The following is a 20,261-nucleotide window of genomic DNA, read 5'->3' as shown; positions in this document are numbered from 1 at the left end:
TGCAGAGTGTACATACATCTAATATAAAATATACATATTATAGCTTTCTTTTTAGCATTAGCCGATATTACAATTGGATTCCAGTTTACCTTTTACAGATATGTCTCCCCCCATATGTGATCATTGAAGGATCTGCTGATGGTAACGGACCTGCACAATAGGGGCACTGGTACCTGGCTACAAGCAAGTAAACCGGGATGCTTTTGTTGTGGGGGCTGTAAGGCGTGTGGATTCTTGTGAAACTGATGGGACATTCTCTCACCAACACACTGGTAAGAGATATGACATCCAATATTGATTAACTTGCATCTCAGACCATGTGATATACTGCATGATGTGCCCATGTGGCTTGTATTATATTGGAAAATGCGTAATATTGTTTCTGATCCATATAAATAATCAGAGATCCGCAATTCGTCTGGCTTTATCATCAGGATATCGGATGTTCCATTGGTGAGATACTTCTTAATGCACAGACATCCTATGCCGTCTCTGCAAGCAATTCTAATTGATCATATCCCTCCTCTGTCGAGAGGTGGTGATCGGGCCAAAGTACCATTACAGGGAGAGGCTAAGTGGATTCGAACACTTGATACAATATGCCCTAGGGGATTGAACAAAATCTACTCTCTGTCTTGCTGGTTATAATGATTTCGGGACTATAACAACTCTGGGATTATACTGGTCGACGGTGGTTATTACTTATTGAGTGAGAATACTGACTGACTACTATGAAGATCTGAAAATGTAGCAATGCTCTTTAATGCTCCTCTATATGTTAATACTTTGAGATTTTGGCATAACTATGAGTTAAGCTAGTGGAGTGCACCTGAGTAGGAGTTTTTTACTCTTGGATATATTTATTTATTTATCTTTGTAGTAAGTTAATATTTATGGCAACCTATTTGGATATTTATGGGACTGTTTATTATTCACACTTGTAGGGTTAAAATATTTCTAGATGTTATTAAGCACTTGATATACACTACATGGTTCACTAAATGCCCCCCCTTGTTGGTGGTAATAAAATAGGGGGTACACTGAGTTGTCAAACACAGGGATCTACTCACAATTGGAAATACTCTTTGGACTAATTATGGTGGATGGACTCTGACGGCTATTACCTTGTGTGAGACACTTAGAATTTGATTTTAAGTTATCGTTGAGGAACTATAACTCAATGATTTGATAATGACGGTCCCTTGCGGGGGAAACGCATAGAATCGTGAATTATCCAAACTAGATTTGTGTATTAATTCGAATTTCGAGATTTATCTTACTCTGGCCTTTTAAGAACTCAAATTCAACTATTCGCCACCTTAAACCTGCCAAATTGCTGTAAAAGTCAATGGGAGAGGTCCAGGGATCATTTTGGGGATGTTTACAGCCTTCCTGACATTTCGTGTCGATTCAATTTGTCAGAACTGAGAAAATTCGATTTTATTAATACATTTTGATTGATCAAATTTCGAGTTCCTGGGAGTTTATGGGAGTTTTTAAAAATCCAACCCTTGATAAATGTGCCTTTTTTTCTGCCACTTTTCATTTATTTTATTTAGTTTTATTTTTGACCAGTAGTTCCTTACAATGCCAAATTTAAAAAAAAAAAAGTTTGCTTATTCAGCAGAAGAGACAGGTTTTTTTTTGGTTCCCTCATCTCACAAACTTTCAGGAGCAGCTACAACCTTGGCTTCTTCTGTCTCAGATTTTACATTCAGAGGCACATTTATTAAAGGTTGAATTTCAAATTCATAATAACTATTAAAATAAATTTGAATATACTCAAAATTCAAATAGAGGGTCTTTTAATAAAAAATCGAATATCTAAAACTCTAATGAATATTACCGAATCAAGTTTTTTCTCCGAGAAAAACTCGAATGTTAGGAAGGCTAGTAACACCTTCAAATTGGTCACTGGCCCTCTCCCATTGTCTTATACATTAACTCAGCAGGTTTCAGGTGGCAAATAGTCAAATTCAAATTCTTAAAGGGGCAAGGTTTGATAAATCTCGAAATTTGAATTTGAATTAAAATTCGAATTGAGTTTGGATTATTCTGAATTCGAATTTGAGAGCTTTGACCATAAAAAAAAAATCATAAATTCGAATTTTCAATTTGACCCTTAATAAATCCCTACAGTGTAACCACGAGATGTCAATATCCAGAGAAAACATGAATGTAGGATTTGTAAATGTTATCTAGGGTATAATTAGAATTGACTAATGTCTCTAGCATACATTCTTTACTTAATCAGCCAAAATGAAGAGCCAGGTGGCATACACTGAGTTCTTGCTAACCATGACTACATTTATTTATGATGTCAGATATTGTGTTTTTCCATGTGAACTGAAATACCTACTGTGCAACCAGTCAGCTAGATTTTTGGTATTGCTTATTTCTGTCTCTTATTTACAGAGAACATTTTGCTAGGCTGTTTTTTTACTTCTAATGCACTAATTTTCACTTCCCATGTTTGAGTTTCAGATTTTATTTGCCTAAATTAGTTGGAAGTGTATGTTTGCTGAAAAAACACATCAGAACAGTCAAAATAATTCAATAAATCATTGGCATTTATTTTTAAGCTTTATGGTTTCAAGCCCAAATTTATGGTCCAGCATTTAACCAAGCCACGGCTCCCTTAATCCTTAACAAGTTCAGAGATATATGAAAATATCACCAATCATGCTAAGATATTGTTGCACCTATAAAAGACAGTTTATAATCATTCACATGAAACCTTACCCAAGCTGGTGATCAGGCTGTGACTGTAATTACTGCATATGGGTGATAGCCATGAAACTAACGGGGACTTTTTTTAGGGATGCACCGAATCCAGGATTCGGTTCGGGATTCGGCCAGGATTCGTCCTTTTTCAGCAGGATTCGGATTCAGTCGAATCCTTCTGTCCAGCCGAACCGAATCTGAATGATAATTTGCATATGCAAATTAGGGGTGGAGAGGAAAATCACGTGACTTTTTGTCACAAAACAAGGAAGTAAAAAATGTTTTCCCCTTCCTACCCCTAATTTGCATATGTAAATTTGGATTTGGTTTGGTATTCGGCCGAATCCTTAGTGAAGGATTCGGGGCTTCGGCCATATCCAAAATAGTGGATTTGGTGCATCTCTACTTTTTTTCAGGAAAAGAATAAAAAATGGTTGAGGATCCATTCACTATTTTTTTCAATCTTCTCAGTTGTTATTGAACAGAAGCCAAAATCTAAAATGCACTATTTTTAGGTTTTTCATATTTCTTTTGGTACATATAAAAGGGAATCCAACCTCAAAAAAGAATGAATGTAACTTCACTGACATTCCGAAAGCGCTGGTATTAGGAGTCTAAAACTATTAAAATCTGAGGAAACCACTAAAAAATTGTACATCAATTATAAATAGGCTGTAGCTCACCTTTAGTACATGTAGGTGGATTCTCCTGCAAGGTGTCCTGTGCCCACACCCAAATTGATACAGTCAAATCCAAGGCAGTAGCTATGACTGCAAAGTGCTTTTATTGGGGAAAAATGCATTTTTCCCAATAAAAGCACTTTGCAGTCATAGCTACTGCCTTGGATTTGTCCTGCTTTCTATTATAATACTGACTAAAAAATTGTACAAACTGTGAATGCAAAAGTGCTGTGACTTTCATTTGTCTGTTTGCATTTAGAATGGTGTGTCTATATATATATATATATATATATATATATATATATATAAATATATATATATATATATATATATAATATATATATATATATATATATATATATATATATATATATATATATATATATAAAATAGTCAAACACAAGAGTCCTCTTGTGTTTGACTATATGTATTTTGTGGTCACAGCCTCATTGCACCCCTGCCTAATGGTTTTAAAAAAATAGTGGTGAGCACAACTTTCCCTTGTTTGTTATAGTATATATATATATATATATATATATATATATATATATATATATATTATATATATATATATATATATATGTATATATATATATATATATATATATATGACATCTGTGGTTCCTAAAACAATTTTCTTTAACTGCAAGCATCTCTTGACTTAAATGGTAGGGCAATATTGATATCACTTATGCACTTCACCAGTATGCATGTGAATGTAGAGATATTGGTGCTGTGCAGTAGCCGATCCATTTAAATGAAGTGTTGATTTTGTAAATGCGCTGCACTGGTCACTAAGGGCTCTTAAACACGGGCGTTTTTTCCTGCGCTCCCCTGCGTTGCGCTTTCTTCTGTTCAGCCGCAGGGGAGCGCAAGAGTGGATGCACTTATTGTGAAGAGGGCTGTACTCACACAGACGTATGTATGTGCAGAAAGCAGGTGAAATGCAACATGCTGCGTCCCACCTGCGTTTGGCGCTTACATGCGTCTGTGTGTGTGCAGGAAAAACCGAGCCCTAAAGGATTGTATGTCACTTTCAGGCTCTTTGAAACTTGGCCCCATATGTTTCAAAATAAACCATATTGCAATTTCCACTGGGCAGGGAAAAACTTCCTTTTATTCATGTTCGGAATACAAATAATGAGTTTGTAATATAGGTAACCCATAACTTGTTACAATTAATAACAACCATTAAATTAAATAGATTTAACATGGAAACTGGCCAGTCCAATAGAACTGCAACATTTTAACCAATTTGTAAGTATCACTTTTTAATTGATTCACCAATCTTTGGATGTGGATTTTATATTTGTAATTTGTAAAACAATGCTGGATTCACAGAGACATACGAGAGTCCTCTGGAATGCCCTTTAGAAATGCAGGTTATGGGGAGCTGCTGGGTGATAAGTAGAGGGCTGATTGGGAATGGCAGAACTGAAGGTGCAGAGCTCAGCCACATAATCCCCGGATGCTACCTAATGGTACATAAAAAAATTCTACTGAAAAAAGTAACAGTATGCTAAAGTGCACTTTAGTAAAACTATTTCTATGTTTATATAATATGAAGGGAATCTGTAAGAAGCATGATACTGCCTAGAATCAATGACGTTGTGTTTTTTCATGTGATCAATGTTTTTCACCCTAACTTTAGACTTTAAGAATTGAAAATGCTACTTTATTATTTATTATTATTCTGCGTGTCTAGAAGTTACATAACACTTCTTGTAACAAGGACATTAAAGCTAAAATAAGAATCACAAAGGTTTAATCCATTTATGCCTTTGTGAGAGTGCACTTGCCTATGGAGATTCACAGAGGGGTTACGATTAGAATTTCTTCGTAGAAGAAATAACATTTAGGATATGTTTTCTACCTGACAGCAACCCCCAACTTTTGACTTAAAAAACAAAGCTGTATTAAGAATGACACTTTGATATCATATATGAACTGGAATAATGGCACTGCTTTATATACAGTAAGAATTCTAAGCCTGCGTGTTTACAAAGGCAGCATACATATTATTTTCCTTTCCATATACTCCTGACAGCATATTGGGTGATATGACCTTGTCTTTTGCTAATCTCCTAAATTCAGTGCATCGAAAAACCAAATTGTACAGAGAAGAGATTAAGTGATTATCTAAATGCGGGCATATCAAAACATCAATTCATCTTCGGTTTGTGCAGAAAAGTCATATTTATTCAAGCACATAGTTACATCTTGCAAGCAGTAGTTTTCCAATCATTCTACTTTAGTGGACAATCAAAATGTCAAACTAAGCACACACTTCAAAAAGCAAGAAAAGAACACATTTTCATTAAAATGGCTATAATGTGAATGATTATGTGATTTACATTATATAAATAGTCACCCACTGCTCTGTTCCTCTTGTCTGAGCTACTCTGTGCCAAGCATTTATTCATTTTCTCATACTTTACATATTGTGAGCACAGTTTTGTCTTTATTATACAAATAACCAATACAAAGGCAAGGTGCCATATCTATCAAGATTTTCTGGAAAAAAAATTTAAACTTTTGATAAACATTTTCAAAGAATAGAATTGGATTAGGTACAGGCAGTGAAAGGCCAATAACATCAACAACCACAAGTGAATGGAAAAAAGCAATTACAGATCATCTTCACCTGATCAAAACTTTCTAATATTTTGCACAATTTCTAGAAAATACATGTCTATTAATAATACCTTTAGTTTTATTTGCCAGGGCTTTTGGGTAGCATGAATATATGTAGTATCTATAGCGTACAGGACGAGGAGGAGGAGTGCCAAACAGAAAGAACTCTGGGAAGGAAACCCCATATCACTCCTAAAATATACATTTTCATGGACATTGTAGGATTGATATTGGGTTTGCTTCCTTAAATACTTTCTGTTTTGCATACAAATGAGGAGAAGTCACCTCAATTGCTGAAATGCTTTTCTAGTCTGCCAATGGTGAATCCAGCTTAGGGGCCTATTAATTGTAATGGAACAGGCCGATCTTGGAGCAAAAATGTTTAAAACATGGTTTCATTAAACATAAGACCAGGTGGGGCATTGTTAAGAGAAGAAATGACATCGAACAGAACATAGCAGAGCCTATCATAATTATTCTGCATTAATAACAGGGCTACTACTAATAAACATTTTTACGTGAACAGGATAGAATACAATCGTATATCAGGTCAAATAAATCATACATGTTATTGTTGTTACTGGTCCTTTAAAGAAATATTATTCTTGCATTCATCACAAGCATCTCTAATCATATACATATAGATAATAAATAGAACAAAATAGCATTGGTAAGACTTTAAAAAAATTAGGGGAAACAGAATTTGTTTAATTTATTTCAAATACAATACAGGTATAGGATCCCTTATCCGGAAACCGGATATCCAGAAAGCTCCGAATTACGGAAAGGCTATCTCCCATAGACTCCATTTTATACAAATAATCCAAATTTTTAAAAATGATTCCCGTTTTCTCTGTAATAACAGTAGCTTGTACTTGATCCCAACTAAGCTATAACTAACCCTTATTGGAAGCAACAGCTGCACAAAATAAAATCCAGAGGTTCTGCAGTTCACTCCCTTTGCCAGTATTAAAATCTGTTCTCCTTCAGATAAGTCACAATAAAATCTTTCATTCGTAGGAAGAAACACCAGCGCTATAAGCTCAGGGGTAGACACCAAAGAAAACAGAAAAATAGTATATAGTGTAGTATTTTTGCAAATAAGTTTACACCTCTTTGTCCATTTACTATGGGGTGTGTTTACTTTCTTCCACCGGGGGGTTTAGTTGCCCTTTAACTGTGGAAGCACAGCCTATTGGGTTTATTTAATGTTTACATGAATTTCTAGTAGACTTAAGGCATGAAGACCCAAATTACGGAAAGATCCGTTATCCGGAAAACCCCAGGTCCCGAGCATTCTGGATAACAGGTCCCATACCTGTATCAGAATCAAATCAGATTGTATGTCAAAAGGCAGGTGTTTCAGTAGACTATCCTATTCTCATACTTCCCAAATAGTGATGGTTGAATCTGTCCCGTCTTGCTTTGCCGAATAATTTGCGAAATGATGAAAATTCGCAAAAACGCATTGAAATCAGTTGGCGTCCAAAAATGTTCATGAGCGCCAATTTTTAAAACGAGCGTTGATTTTTATATACGCGGCTATTTTGTCCAAATGGATTAGTCAATGGGCATACGAATAATTTTGACGCGGCAATTATTATGCGAGCAACAATTTTTAATTTTTCGCCAGGAATTATTGACGCAGTTTCACAAAAACTTTTGCAGCCAGCGAAATACAGAAATTCACCGGAACTCCATGCCTGCCGAATTTATTCGCCCATCACTATTCCCAAGGTGTAGGTCTACTTGTCTGCCTCTCTGCTGTTCTGATGATTTTCATCTAATACTTTGCTGCTTCTCCCTGGTTTGAATTCATCTGCTCTTCCATTGAGCCACAGTCCCTGTCAGTTATAATGGTCCCCATATGCTTACAAAGACCCTGTCACATATTTGTTTACAATGTTTCATAAAATATTTGCATACAGCTTAATTCCCAATGCCAGACTTCTGTTCTCTGTTTCCTTCTGCTCTACGTATTGAGAAACAGAGTATTTGCAGGTACTGTTGCAAATACAAAAGAATTTGCTTCTCAAAATAATGTACCTTTTTATCAAACAGACCTCAGAGGTGTTGGCAGCCCTATTATATTACATGATAGCAAATAACTTAGCTAATTCGTACATGCATAGCCTTCACGTGTTTTTTTTTTTAACTTGCCGATAGAATTAAAATGACTTTCAGCATCTGTTCTTACAACATAAACATCATATGCAATGTTAAATATATACCTCCCGCTTGTTTCTAAAGATAGCAGGATGGCAGGCTGTGTGCTCGCATGGTGGTGTAGGTGGAGATTTGTGTGTGAGCTGGAATATCATTTATAAAGCTTGTTATTTTCTGAGGTTTTTTTTTCGTTTTCTACTTTTGTTCATTATCATTAAAAAAGAAAATGAATAAGGCTATTGTGGAATAACAGACGGTACCTAATGTTAGAGCCTTCTCTTGTTGTGGCGTTTAAAAGACAGCAATATATACATCAAATCCTGTATGTCATAGAGCATGAGTATATGATAAAATCAAATTGCTATACTGCTTCCATTCCAACCCATTCTGTTGCATATACAGTATATAGGTAATAAAGGAGAAGAAAACGTTAAGTAATTAAGATTTATCAGAAAGGTCTATAGAAATACACCAGTAAACCCTCAAAGTGATGCTGCTCTGAGTCCTCTGTCAAAAAAAAACACCACATTTCTTTCCTTCTATTGTGTACATATGGGCTTCTGTATCAACTTCCTTGTTTCAGCTTAAACCTCCAGTTCTGGGGCTTGAGCATGCTCAGTTTGCTTATCTCTTCCTCTCCCCCTCCCTTCTCCCTCTTCCCTCCTCCCCTCCCTGCTGTAATCTGAGCCCAGAGCTATGAGCGAGCAGGGAGAGACTCAGGCAGAAAGTGAAGTTGTAGCAAGCTAATACTGCAGCTGCTATCCTAAACAAACAGAGAGCTTCTAGAGCTGTTTACTCAGGTATGGTAAAGCATTCTACAGAATAAATATAGCATTCTAGCTTGCACTATTGTGGCTAATCTATTGGCAATAAACTGCCTGCCTCGGTAGCTTTCCTTCTCCTTTAAGCTGGTTGCCAGTGGCATTCAGCACATCCACATTAGTTATTTACAATGGTGAAAGCTGTGTCTAACAGAGCTCTTCCAAGAATATTACAATGAGACTAGGAATCGTATTACTACAGTATTAATGTAGTTGTTACTTTTTAACTAGTCTGGCATTTCCTATTCATCTTTCATTCTCTCATTCAAACATCTGCCTGGTTGCTTAGGTAAACTGGACCCTAGCAACCAGACAGTTCTGAAATTGCAAACTGGAGAGCTGCTGAACAAAAAGCGAAATGATTCTAAGAAACCACAGAAAATAAAAAATGAAGACCAATTGCAAGTTGTCTCAGAATATCACTGCCTACATTACAATTAAAGCTACCTCTTTAACTGTGAAAGCTGCTCATGCATTTCTTCTATACTTAATCCTTCTTTTAACAAATGCCGTAATTATCTCTGCTCTTCTTCATAATGGAAACGGCACATTTTCAGATTGGAAGCTGTGTGTTGTGCGAGCATGTCATTAACAAACAAAGCAGCCATCAGAAATAGTTACAGAACATTTCTTTTGCAGCACAGCTGAACTTTCTTAGTAAAAGCATTGCATTTTCTGAAATAAACTTTAATCGAGTTGACAGAGTTGACATTTCTAAAGAGCTTTAGGTCAATGTTAGGACGCAAATGGTAGCGTTTGTGCGTTATAAAAAACACCACAGGCTAAAGTACAAGAACATTGGGCAAAATTACAGTCCATTCATACTCACAGCAGATTTCTCCATAATTATAGAGGCTTTCAAATGTGTTAGAGTCATGTTCAGTTTATTTCTATAACAAAAAAAATCACTTAAGCTTTTGAATTTTCAAAGCAGGGATCTTATTTTTTTTTTTTGAAAATCAGATAATTTTGCCATGTCTTAGCCCACCTAGTAGGATGTGATGTGTGTGCTTGTCATGAGTTCTTTTAAAAAAACACAAAACTGTTGGTCAGAATGAAGGGAAAATAAAGCCTAGTTATTTAAAGGGTATATTTTTACCTTTACTTTCTCATTTTAATGTACAATAAAGTGTGAGGTTGCATAACAAACAATAATTGGTACAAATGCTCCTGTATGATTGTACTGTCTTCTACTGTGCAGTCTGCTACTTTTTCTTTTTTCATTAATGTCACACTGTATATTTGTCTCTATATATATATATATATATATATATATATATATATATATATATATATATATATATATTCACCATATTTTCCTTATGCTAAGAAAGTATCATCAGTTTGACTCGTGTATATATATATATATATATATATATATATATATATATATATACTGTATAAATACTGTATGGGATCCGTTATCTGGAAACCCGTTATCCAGAAAGCTCCGAATTACGGAATGCCCATCTCCCATAGACTCCATTTATCTGAATAATCCAAATTTTTAAAAATGATTTCCTTTTTCTCTGTAATAATAAAACAGTACCTTGACCTTGATCCAAACTAAGATATAATTAATCCTTATTGGAAGCAAAACCAGCCTATTGGGTTTATTTAATGTTTACATGATTTTCTAGTAGACTTAAGGTACGAAGATCCAAATTACGGAAAGATCCGTTATCTGGAAAACCCTAGGTCCCGAGCATTTTGGATAACAGGGCCCATACCTGTATATGCTTTTTGGTACTGTATTTCTTTGCCTAGCAACACATTTCCATATTAACTCTCCCTTTAATAAGGAATATTCACCCAAAAGTGCTCATATGATATTTCATTCTTATTCAACAACAATCCAGACAGCAAAAGGCTAAAGGACCAACTAGTATTTTTGTACCATTAGTATTGTTATTACATTCCAGTATCACTTAAAGGAAAACTATACCCCCAAAATGAATACTTAAGCAACAGATAGTTTATATCAAATTGAATGACATATTAAAGAATCTTACCAAACTGGAATATATATTTACATAAATATTGCCCTTTTACATCTCTTGCCTTGAACCACCATTTCGTGACTCTATCTGTGCTGCCTCAGAGATCACCTGACCAGAAATACTACAACACTAACTGTAACAGGAAGAAGTGAGGAAGCAAAAGGCAGAACTCTGTCTGTTAATTGGCTCATGTGACCTTACATGTGGTTTGTATGTATGCAAAGTGAATCTTACGATCTCAGGGGGCGGCCCTTATTTTTTAAAATGGCAATTTTCTATTTATGATTACCCAATGGCACATACTACTAATAAAGTATATTATTATGATAATGGTTTATTTAGATGAAGCAGGGTTTTACACATGAGCTGTTTTACTCAGTGTCTTTTAATAGAGACCTACATTGTTTGGGGGGTATAGTTTTCCTTTAAGAAGCCAAGAGAACAGGAATTGTCTGTAATGATTATGTCAAAGGCCTGGATCCATTTTCTTCTCTAAAACCTACCAACAATACCAGTTTTCAGCTTTACACATACCATTTATCCATTTACAGTATATACAGTTTATCATATACAGGTATGGTACCTGCTATTCAGAATGCTCGGGACTTGGGGCTTTCAAGCTAAAGGAGTTTTTCTGTTATTTGGATTGCCATACCATAAAGAGATACTGACACCAGAAATTAAACTTTTTTTTACATCAATCATAATATTGCCTTTAAAAGCAACTCATAACGTTGCCATAAAGTATTTGCACAATGCATTTACATTACCCGTCTGATGCCCCATGTTCCTGTATAAGAGGGCTGCCATATTTGTGCAGGAGTCCATTAGCATTAGAAACTGTAACTGACAGGCTGATATGGGAAAGTCAGGTTGGCAAAACAGTCAGGTTTAGAAACTTTATCTGACAATTGCTTACAAAAAAATAAACCTCTCAGCAAAAAATTATCAAAATGACCTATAGGTAACTTTTAGGGGCAAATTCATCAAGGGTCGAATATCGTGGGAATGAAAACCTTTGACTTCAAAAATCGAAGTCGAAGGATTTTGCGCAAATACTGCGATTGAACGATCTAAGGAATAATCGTTCGTTTGAACGATTAAATTCTTCGAATCGAACGATTCGAAGGATTATCCTTCGACCAAAAAAACTTAGCCAAGCCTATGGGGACCTTCCCCATAGGCTAACATTGGGTTCGGTAGCTTTTAGGTGGTGAACTAGGGGGTCAGAGTTTTTTCTTAAAGAGACAGTACTTCGACTATCGAATGGTCGATTTTTAGTTCGAATCCTTCGATTCAAAGTCGTAGTCGAAGGTCAAAGTAGCCCATTCGATGGTCGAAATAGCCAAAAAAACACTTCGAAATTCAAAGTTTTTTTCTTCTATTCCTTCACTCGAAGTTAATGAATTGGCCCCTTAATGTACATTCATATTTTAAAAAAGTAGTTTTTAGTGTCAGTATCACTTTAAGTCTACTAAAAATGTGACTTAACAAGTATAGTTTGTTTGGTATAGTTTGTGTGCACCGTGAATTATACGATCCCAGGGGGCTGCCCTTATTTTTTAAAATGGCAGTTTTCTATTTATGATTACCCAATGGCACATACTACTAAAAAAGTATATTATTATGAAAATGTTTACTTACACGAAGCAGGGTTTTACATGAGTTTTTTTATGTGATATATTTTATAGAGACCTACATTGTTTGAGGGGTATAGTTTTCCTTTAAGCCTATAAACTCCAAAAACTCAAAGCATTCCAGCTTTTTCATGATTGTATTCGAGTTCTTTACATTCAGAATTTTTAATAAAGAAACAGACACAAGAGTATTTTTAAATTGTTAGTTTATACGAGGTAGAAAAAACCTCACAAATTTGATTTTTGAAAAAATAAGTCCATAAATGTTCCCCATAAACGTTTTTGAATCATTCATTCTGCAGCAGTATGCAATTTACATCAGACTGCATTTCTACCACCTACAGAAACCTAATTATTCCTACTCTGTGTTGCAAGGTATAAATATCCCAGAGTGTCTAACTGCGCTTCTTTTCAATGGTGTATTGGCTGACGCATAGATTGTTATGACTACTAGAATATGAATTCTTTCAGTCAAACTATGTTTTTCCAAAACCCCCTGAACCCAGGTGTTAAAAACCATTTTCTGGCAGAACAAAAACACGTACCACTTAGCGTAACTTATCATTCATCCTCACCCACGTCTCAAGCACTTTGCATCGAGCACAAAGGCAATGAAAGCCTTGTATATATAATTGCTGGAATTCTGTGAAATCCATTTAGTGTTAAGCAGTGGATCCATCAGCCTGCATTCACTGCTGTTAAATAGACACAACTATTATATGCGTTAAAATGTTTCCCATTGACTTGTATATTACATGCAGCTTTTTTGCTACTTTTATTTCTCTTTCTAACATGCAGGTCCATTGAAATATTAGCCAATCTGACACATCCAAAAATCCAACAACAATAAAACACTCTATCTTACAAGAAAATTACTTTGTTATTGTTTACAAATCACTATTTTAAAATAAAATGATGCTACAATATACAGTCAGATATGTAGCTCAAAATAAATACTGTCAGCTACTCTCAAAAAACAATAATTGCCCTTATTTAAATTCAATTAACTCAAGGCCTCCTCTGATGAAGCACCAAATGGAGCTAAATAAGCCAGGAGGGATTTGCTGGCATGAGGTATGCTGACAGAGGGAGGACCCTGCCTTGTGCTATGTTGTCATCTGATTTGTTACAATGCCAATGATGCTGTTTGCTGTGATTATTTTGCACCAATAAATGCTGGAATTGAACTATCATCCATATTGTTCATTTGTCAGTACTATAATCAACTCCAAGAGGCAGCAGTAAGAACCATTTCTATTCTTAAAGGAGAACTAAAACTTAACTAAAGAAGTAGCTAGAAATGTTGTACATTATGTTTTGGGTTTCTGTACCAGCCCAAGGAAACCACCGTCTTTAGCAGTGAAGATCTTAGCCTCGGAAGATGCCTCAGTAGCTCCCCATCTTCTTTTATGCTGATTCACTGCACATGCTCTGTCCTGCTGTCACTTACTGAGCTTAGGGACCCACTCACAATATACAGTACACATAGAATTATAGGGTCCCATTTACTTCGACCATCGAATGGGCTACTTCGACCTTCGACTTCGAATCGAACAATTCGAACTAAAAATCGTTGGACTATTCGACCATTCGAAGGATTTTACTTCGACGGTCGAATATCAAGGGTTAATTAACCTTCGATATTCGACTCTAGGTAAATGTGCCTCATAATGTCACAATATAAGGCTGATTAGCAATTAATAACATATTAACTACATGGCAGCACAGAAACCAGTGCAATTGTCATTAGAATTTAATAATCAGCCCTGTAGCATCATCTTATATTACAGGTCAACCTCATTTTCTGCTTCATAATTTGCAACGACCCCTAAGCTTAGCGTCTCAACAGCTGCTCAGAGCCCACTGAGCATGTGAGTGTCGCAGACACTTTCCAAGTTGGTGATCCCCTGTTTGAAGTCCTGGATCATTGTTGTTATTGAGAAGATGAAACATTAGGCTGATGCGATAAGTTAATTATATAAAATATGGCTTTTTTAGCTTTATTAATTTTTAGGATTTAGTTCTCCTTTTAGCAGGCTAAGGGGTTAACTATGATTCACTGCATTACTTGTTTGTAAGGCTGTTTTAATACATGGGCAAACAGACAAACACCTAGGGCCCATCAAGATAGAAGGGTCCACCATCAGACCTTTCACCTGCTTTCACAAGTTTTGACAGTGGCATTCCTCTGAAATGGCTGATCCCCTCATTTTAATTAAATGAAAGTGCTCTCTACAACACAAACAATTCTTTATTTAAAAAAAACTTTTTAGACCAGTGTAATTCAGTGCTTTTATCCTGCATCAGATGTTAAAAAGGAATCATCGTTTGTGGTATAATTAGCTCTAAGGGGGCTGATTTTAAATTCCATCTATTTTTACGAATGACCTCCTTGTCCTTGAAAGAAGACACATATAGAACACTCCACAAAATACAAAAAGTCTCAGTGCTAAAATAAGAAATGCTGCTTTTAGATATGCGTTTCCATTAATTTAAAGTCTTTACTAGATCCACAAATGTATGTACATATATATATATGGTGCAAACCAATCATGCTAAAGAACAGATTTCAGAAATTGACTTAAAGCCAATACAAAGCCACACTATCCATATGAAAGGCCTATTTATAAGTTAGTGTTATGTAATGACTGTCTGGTACTTTCACCACATCAAACCTATACATCATTAACTATAGCCTTTAATCTCACAGAAATGAATGAGCATTTGGCTTTGCAATTCCACATATGTTAGTTTTGTTCCACTCTTTTTATCCTATTGCATAATTTAGAAAAACAGATTGATTAGTTAGAAAACAGACATGCCGAAGTATTTTATCTTTGCCAGATCTTATGAATGTTATGAAGAGCTGCATGGTTTAGTTTTATGTATATTTTTATAGAAATATAAAAGTTTCTCTGTTAGCTTCTTCATTTCATATTCTGCCCAGAAAGTGGCTAGGGATAAAATGGTATAAACACAGAAAAGGCAATTCTAGCCAGGTCTGCACTGAGATTCAGTTTTTTGATTTTCCCAAATCCCTCATGTATTTTCTGTGGACACAAACTTGGTGAAACTTGGTATTTGGTGAACATACCCAAATCTTTGCCAGGTGCCATGAGATTTTATTGTTTGGACAATGAAAAATGCAAATATTTGGCAATATAGACATGAAAATGATGCTGTCCTTTTGTTATTCGGTCCAAACCAATTTTTTTTTTAAGGAGAATTTGGTTTTTAGCCAAATGCAAGAAATGTAAACGCCCCTTATTTCAAATGGCTTTTGTTCTGCCAAAATATTGGAATTATATTGGGTATGACTTTGGAAGTTTTGCTTTACTATAAAGATATCTTTATAATTGTATGTATTAAATAATAAAAATATCAAATCATACCCTCCCTGCATCTTGTAGATTTATATAAAAATATAATGTAACCTACAAATGTCCTGAACAGTGTTCATAGCCTTTTAGGCCAGAGATCATCATGTTCAGTTGCATCCGCTGTTGTGGATCTGTAATGAAAACAATTTTACTCACAGGTTTACAAAATTATTTGGTGAAACCAGAACAACAAAATATGGCAAATTCAAAATGTTTTACTGCATGCTTTTACTTCTAAAAGTATACAATAGAGAATGGCTGTCACACCAGAGACTGACTTGGATAATGTTGTTCAGCATTGGCAGAAACAAACTCATGGTTTTCCATGGAACCTTCACTGAAAGAAAACTGAAGCATAGTGATGCTTCTCAATAAAAGGAGCAAAATGGCACATGGGGCTCTTGTGGGCACCTTGCGCACAAAACCGTTGTACGAATATACCAAAATCAGCACCAAAAAGGCTTTCTCTCGGCAAGCCTTTATGTGGACCTGTAGTGGCTAGCATACCAGAAAATCATTTCCAGGCTGCTTTAGGCTATGGAAAGATTTTCCTACATGTATCAGACATAACACTGGTAGAAACTGACTATGGTGATGGTTTCTCCTAGTTCTGTATTTGTGTGTATGGAACCTATATTGACAGAAAATTGAAGAACAATGATTTTGTTTAATAAAAAATATTTATCCTCTAATGGAATTGTTCTGTCTAGATCTGCTCAAGGCTTTCACCTGTCTAAAGAAAGAAATAAACTTGGACAAAACTGACTCATAAATATCTCATAATACGGAACTTGACACAAGGGAGACTCAGACCGCTCTCAAATTTTGAAATCTATTTTCAGTATGGTACAAGCATAAAGAAGGTATAACAAAGATATACAACCTACTAAGTGAACCAAAAGAAACATTTACAATATCTCACATGATTTAATGGGAACAAAGACTAAAGAAAACTTTCACAAAACGCTATTATCAAACCACAATGGTTTACTAATGTGTCATTTATCAGGAGAATTATTACAAAATCCTATATAATTGGTATCTAACACCTTCAAGGATAGCAAAAATGTATCCAGAAGCTTCAAATCTATGTTGGAGATGCAAGAAAGATATAGGAGATATGATACACATCTGGTGGAATTGTGATTCTATACAAACTTTCTGGCTAGCTGCAAGATCATTGATTACAAAAGTCACTCAGTCCCCACCAAAGCACCCAGAACAGAACTAAAATAGACCCACATTCACTAACTGACCCATGTGCCATAGCTCTATGTGTGTTACATTTATTCCACCACAAAATATCTCTTAACCCTAAGCTGCTCCTTTAACCCTAGTTTTTTTTTAAAAAAAATCAAACAATTCCTTTAATGGGGTATATTTATCAAAGATGAAATTAATAGTGAAGTTCCGCCACTAGAGTGAAATGCCGCCACTCCCCATTCATTTCTATGGGATTTTTAAAGGCATATTCATCAAAGGGTGAACTTTCACTTTCACCCATTGATAAATACGCCTTTCACAATCCCATAGAAATTAATTGAAAGCTGCGGAATTTCACTCTAGTGGCGGAACTTCACTCTTTTATAAATGTACCCCAATATATTTATCATAAACTTCCTTAATTTCCATGTCACAGTTTCTATAACAGTTATAGAAAGATCTATAACTGTTCTACCATAGCACCCACAAGGTTTGACATTACACACAGAGGGGTCCGTTTACTAAAGTGCGATAAATCTGACTTTAAGTTTCCGCATGTTATCGCTGAGAATATTTTTCCACCAGAATATTCGAAGCGACTAAGTTTACTAAACAGCGATGCGCTCAGAAGTCATTGCGATCACTTGCGGTAACTACGTTAATGAACCAATTTACGTTAGTGGTAATATTAGCAAGTTTCTAATTTTCTGGCGACAAATTAAGTTTTTGCGAATATTTATGCTATAAAATAGTCTTGCTTTATGGCGGTTATTATGACAATTTTTACTGTGACATTTATGGCCAGAAATGCATCTTCAAAACTCAAACTTTATTGACTGATGATTATACCACCCAACAACATCACCAGAGTAACACCAATCAAACATGTCTGCATCATTTAAACCCTTCTGCCAATAGAATCATAAGAACAAGAAATCATACCAGTCAATCTCTTTGCTCCATAGAAATGCACAGTTTAATGTAGCCAATCACAATGAAACCAAAAAAGCTCAGAGGCTGACGAATCCTTGGACTGTGATGCCCGCTGCCAATAATACGCCTCTGAGCTGAAACTGATAGAAGCAGAAGCCAAAACATACTGTCAGCAATAGCTACAGATCTCTCTCCTGTCAGCAAAGAATGATGGGTAAAAAAAAAAATATTATGGGAAATTTCCTGGCCCTTGAGAATTTTCTGCGAAAAAATACTTTTACGCCACTACATAGGTGGCGGTAAAATTTTGCGAATATTGCCTAAATTTTGTCTTTTGCACATTTCGCTGTTTAGTTAATGTGTACGTAGCATTATTTTCAGCGAATGCAATAACTGGCGAAAAAATATTTTTGCGCAAGAAAATTTGCAAATTTATATTTACCGCAGGTTGGTAAACTGGCGAAAACATATTTGGCTACAAATTTGTCTATATTTTGTGCGCATATTGTTACCGTGCTTTAGTAAACGGACCCCCTAAGGGACTTATTTATTATGCTGTGTAAAAAAACCAGCAGGATAGTACACCACACATAGAAGCTGTGTAAAAAAACAGCGTAACATTTTTACACTTTTTTTTTAGAGTGATTTCTATCAGAAGCAATATAGCGTCAAATCTGGCATTAACATGGCGCAATAATTACACTGTTTATTCAGCAAATTTTGTTTTACACAGCATAATAAATATGCCCCCTAAACTTTTTATCGAATGTCCCATGTGGGACTTAAACATAGGGACACAGAAGTAAGAGACAGGAATGTGAAAGGACATAGCTAATGTTACATGCTCAGCAAAGCATTTGCATGTTGGTGCTGAGAAAATGTCATCAGTTGTGCATTTGTGCTGACCCAGCAAAGGCCTCCATTGTTAAACCTAGAACTTCATGTATATCCGAGGACATCTATGTGCGTGTGAAGATGTAAGGATTTATTTGCAACTGATGAGTGGACATGCTCACACTCTCATTACACCACAACAATCCAGAATTTTGTGAATAAAATGTGAAAGATAATGCTAAAGTACACAAAGTCTGAAACAGCAGATATATTGGGCACACGCTTTGGTCTGTACTCGGCTTCATGACTAATTCCCTTCGATTTCTTGGGGAACTTTGCTAAACTCCATTTTAAAATACAAGAATTTTATAATCTACCTTGATACTTAACGCTTCCAGAGCCTAGGGTAAGCATTATAGTTTGTATTACGAAATGTAGGCATGCCATATTCTGACCTGGTATCCAAGGGCACTGGTCTAGGATCTGTAAAAGACTGCTGGCTGGAATATGGGTACCTGAGCTGATACCCACACTGGAAAGATGGGGCGGAAATGACATTCTTTGGTACTGTTGCAATACCACTAGGCCTTTTCTCCGGCATGCCTTTATATGGGCCTGAAATGGCTGGCACACCTGAGACTGACTTCCAGGCTGCTGGAAGGGTTTTCCTACGTGCAGCAGACATGACATTGGCAGAAACGGACTCATGTACGGTTTGAGGCAGGAACGCATTATCAACCAGACCCAGTGGAGATTTTGCGGCAGCTTCCCATGGTGTCAGTCTCTTGCCAGGTGTATCTGTTGTTGAAGCTTTACTAACATAACCAGGGGCAGGCTCGAAAAGCAGAGGAGAAGAGGGTGATCCAATAGGTTGTAAACAGCCAGACGAAGTACTTCTTCCAGCTAAAAAATGTGGCCTCCCATCGTAACTTCCCTAGAAATAACAAAAAATTCACATTATTAATTATATGAGAAGGACTGATTACAACTGAGATACACTGAGCTGAGGATTTGCAATAAAAGCAAACCTGAAACAGGCATCGTTGGTTGGTTTACATTAAACCATATTAAACACACATTTGTAAAAGATGGATTTCTTTTATCAGCAGTGAGGTTAAATCTATGGTTATTTTGTAAATCACAACTCTTATTATATATGTTTTTATGCTTTCTATGTCTTCAGCCAAGGAAGCTAAACCTTATAACAGCTGGTGGGTTCTATTTAACATAGTTGAGCAGTTTATCTTAA

At 35.8% G+C, this 20,261-nt stretch overlaps 1 protein-coding gene across 1 annotated transcript in view; it reads right to left on the bottom strand.

Annotated features, from left to right (window-relative positions):
- Window positions 1–18,675: 18,675 nt before the first annotated feature.
- Window positions 18,676–20,261, bottom strand: part of synpo2.S (synaptopodin 2 S homeolog) — a 163,335-nt gene continuing 161,749 nt past the window's right edge. Inside the window, exon 5 of the mRNA XM_018243370.2 lies at window positions 18,676–19,946. Within this exon, the coding sequence (XP_018098859.2) occupies window positions 19,398–19,946 (549 nt within the window). The 3' untranslated portion in view covers window positions 18,676–19,397. The remainder of the gene's footprint in view (window positions 19,947–20,261) is intronic.

The sequence above is a fragment of the Xenopus laevis genome, chromosome 1S (assembly GCF_017654675.1).
Source record: "Xenopus laevis strain J_2021 chromosome 1S, Xenopus_laevis_v10.1, whole genome shotgun sequence".
In the NCBI taxonomy this organism is placed as follows: Eukaryota; Metazoa; Chordata; class Amphibia; order Anura; family Pipidae; genus Xenopus; species Xenopus laevis.
This window is presented reverse-complemented; position numbering and strand designations above follow the sequence as displayed.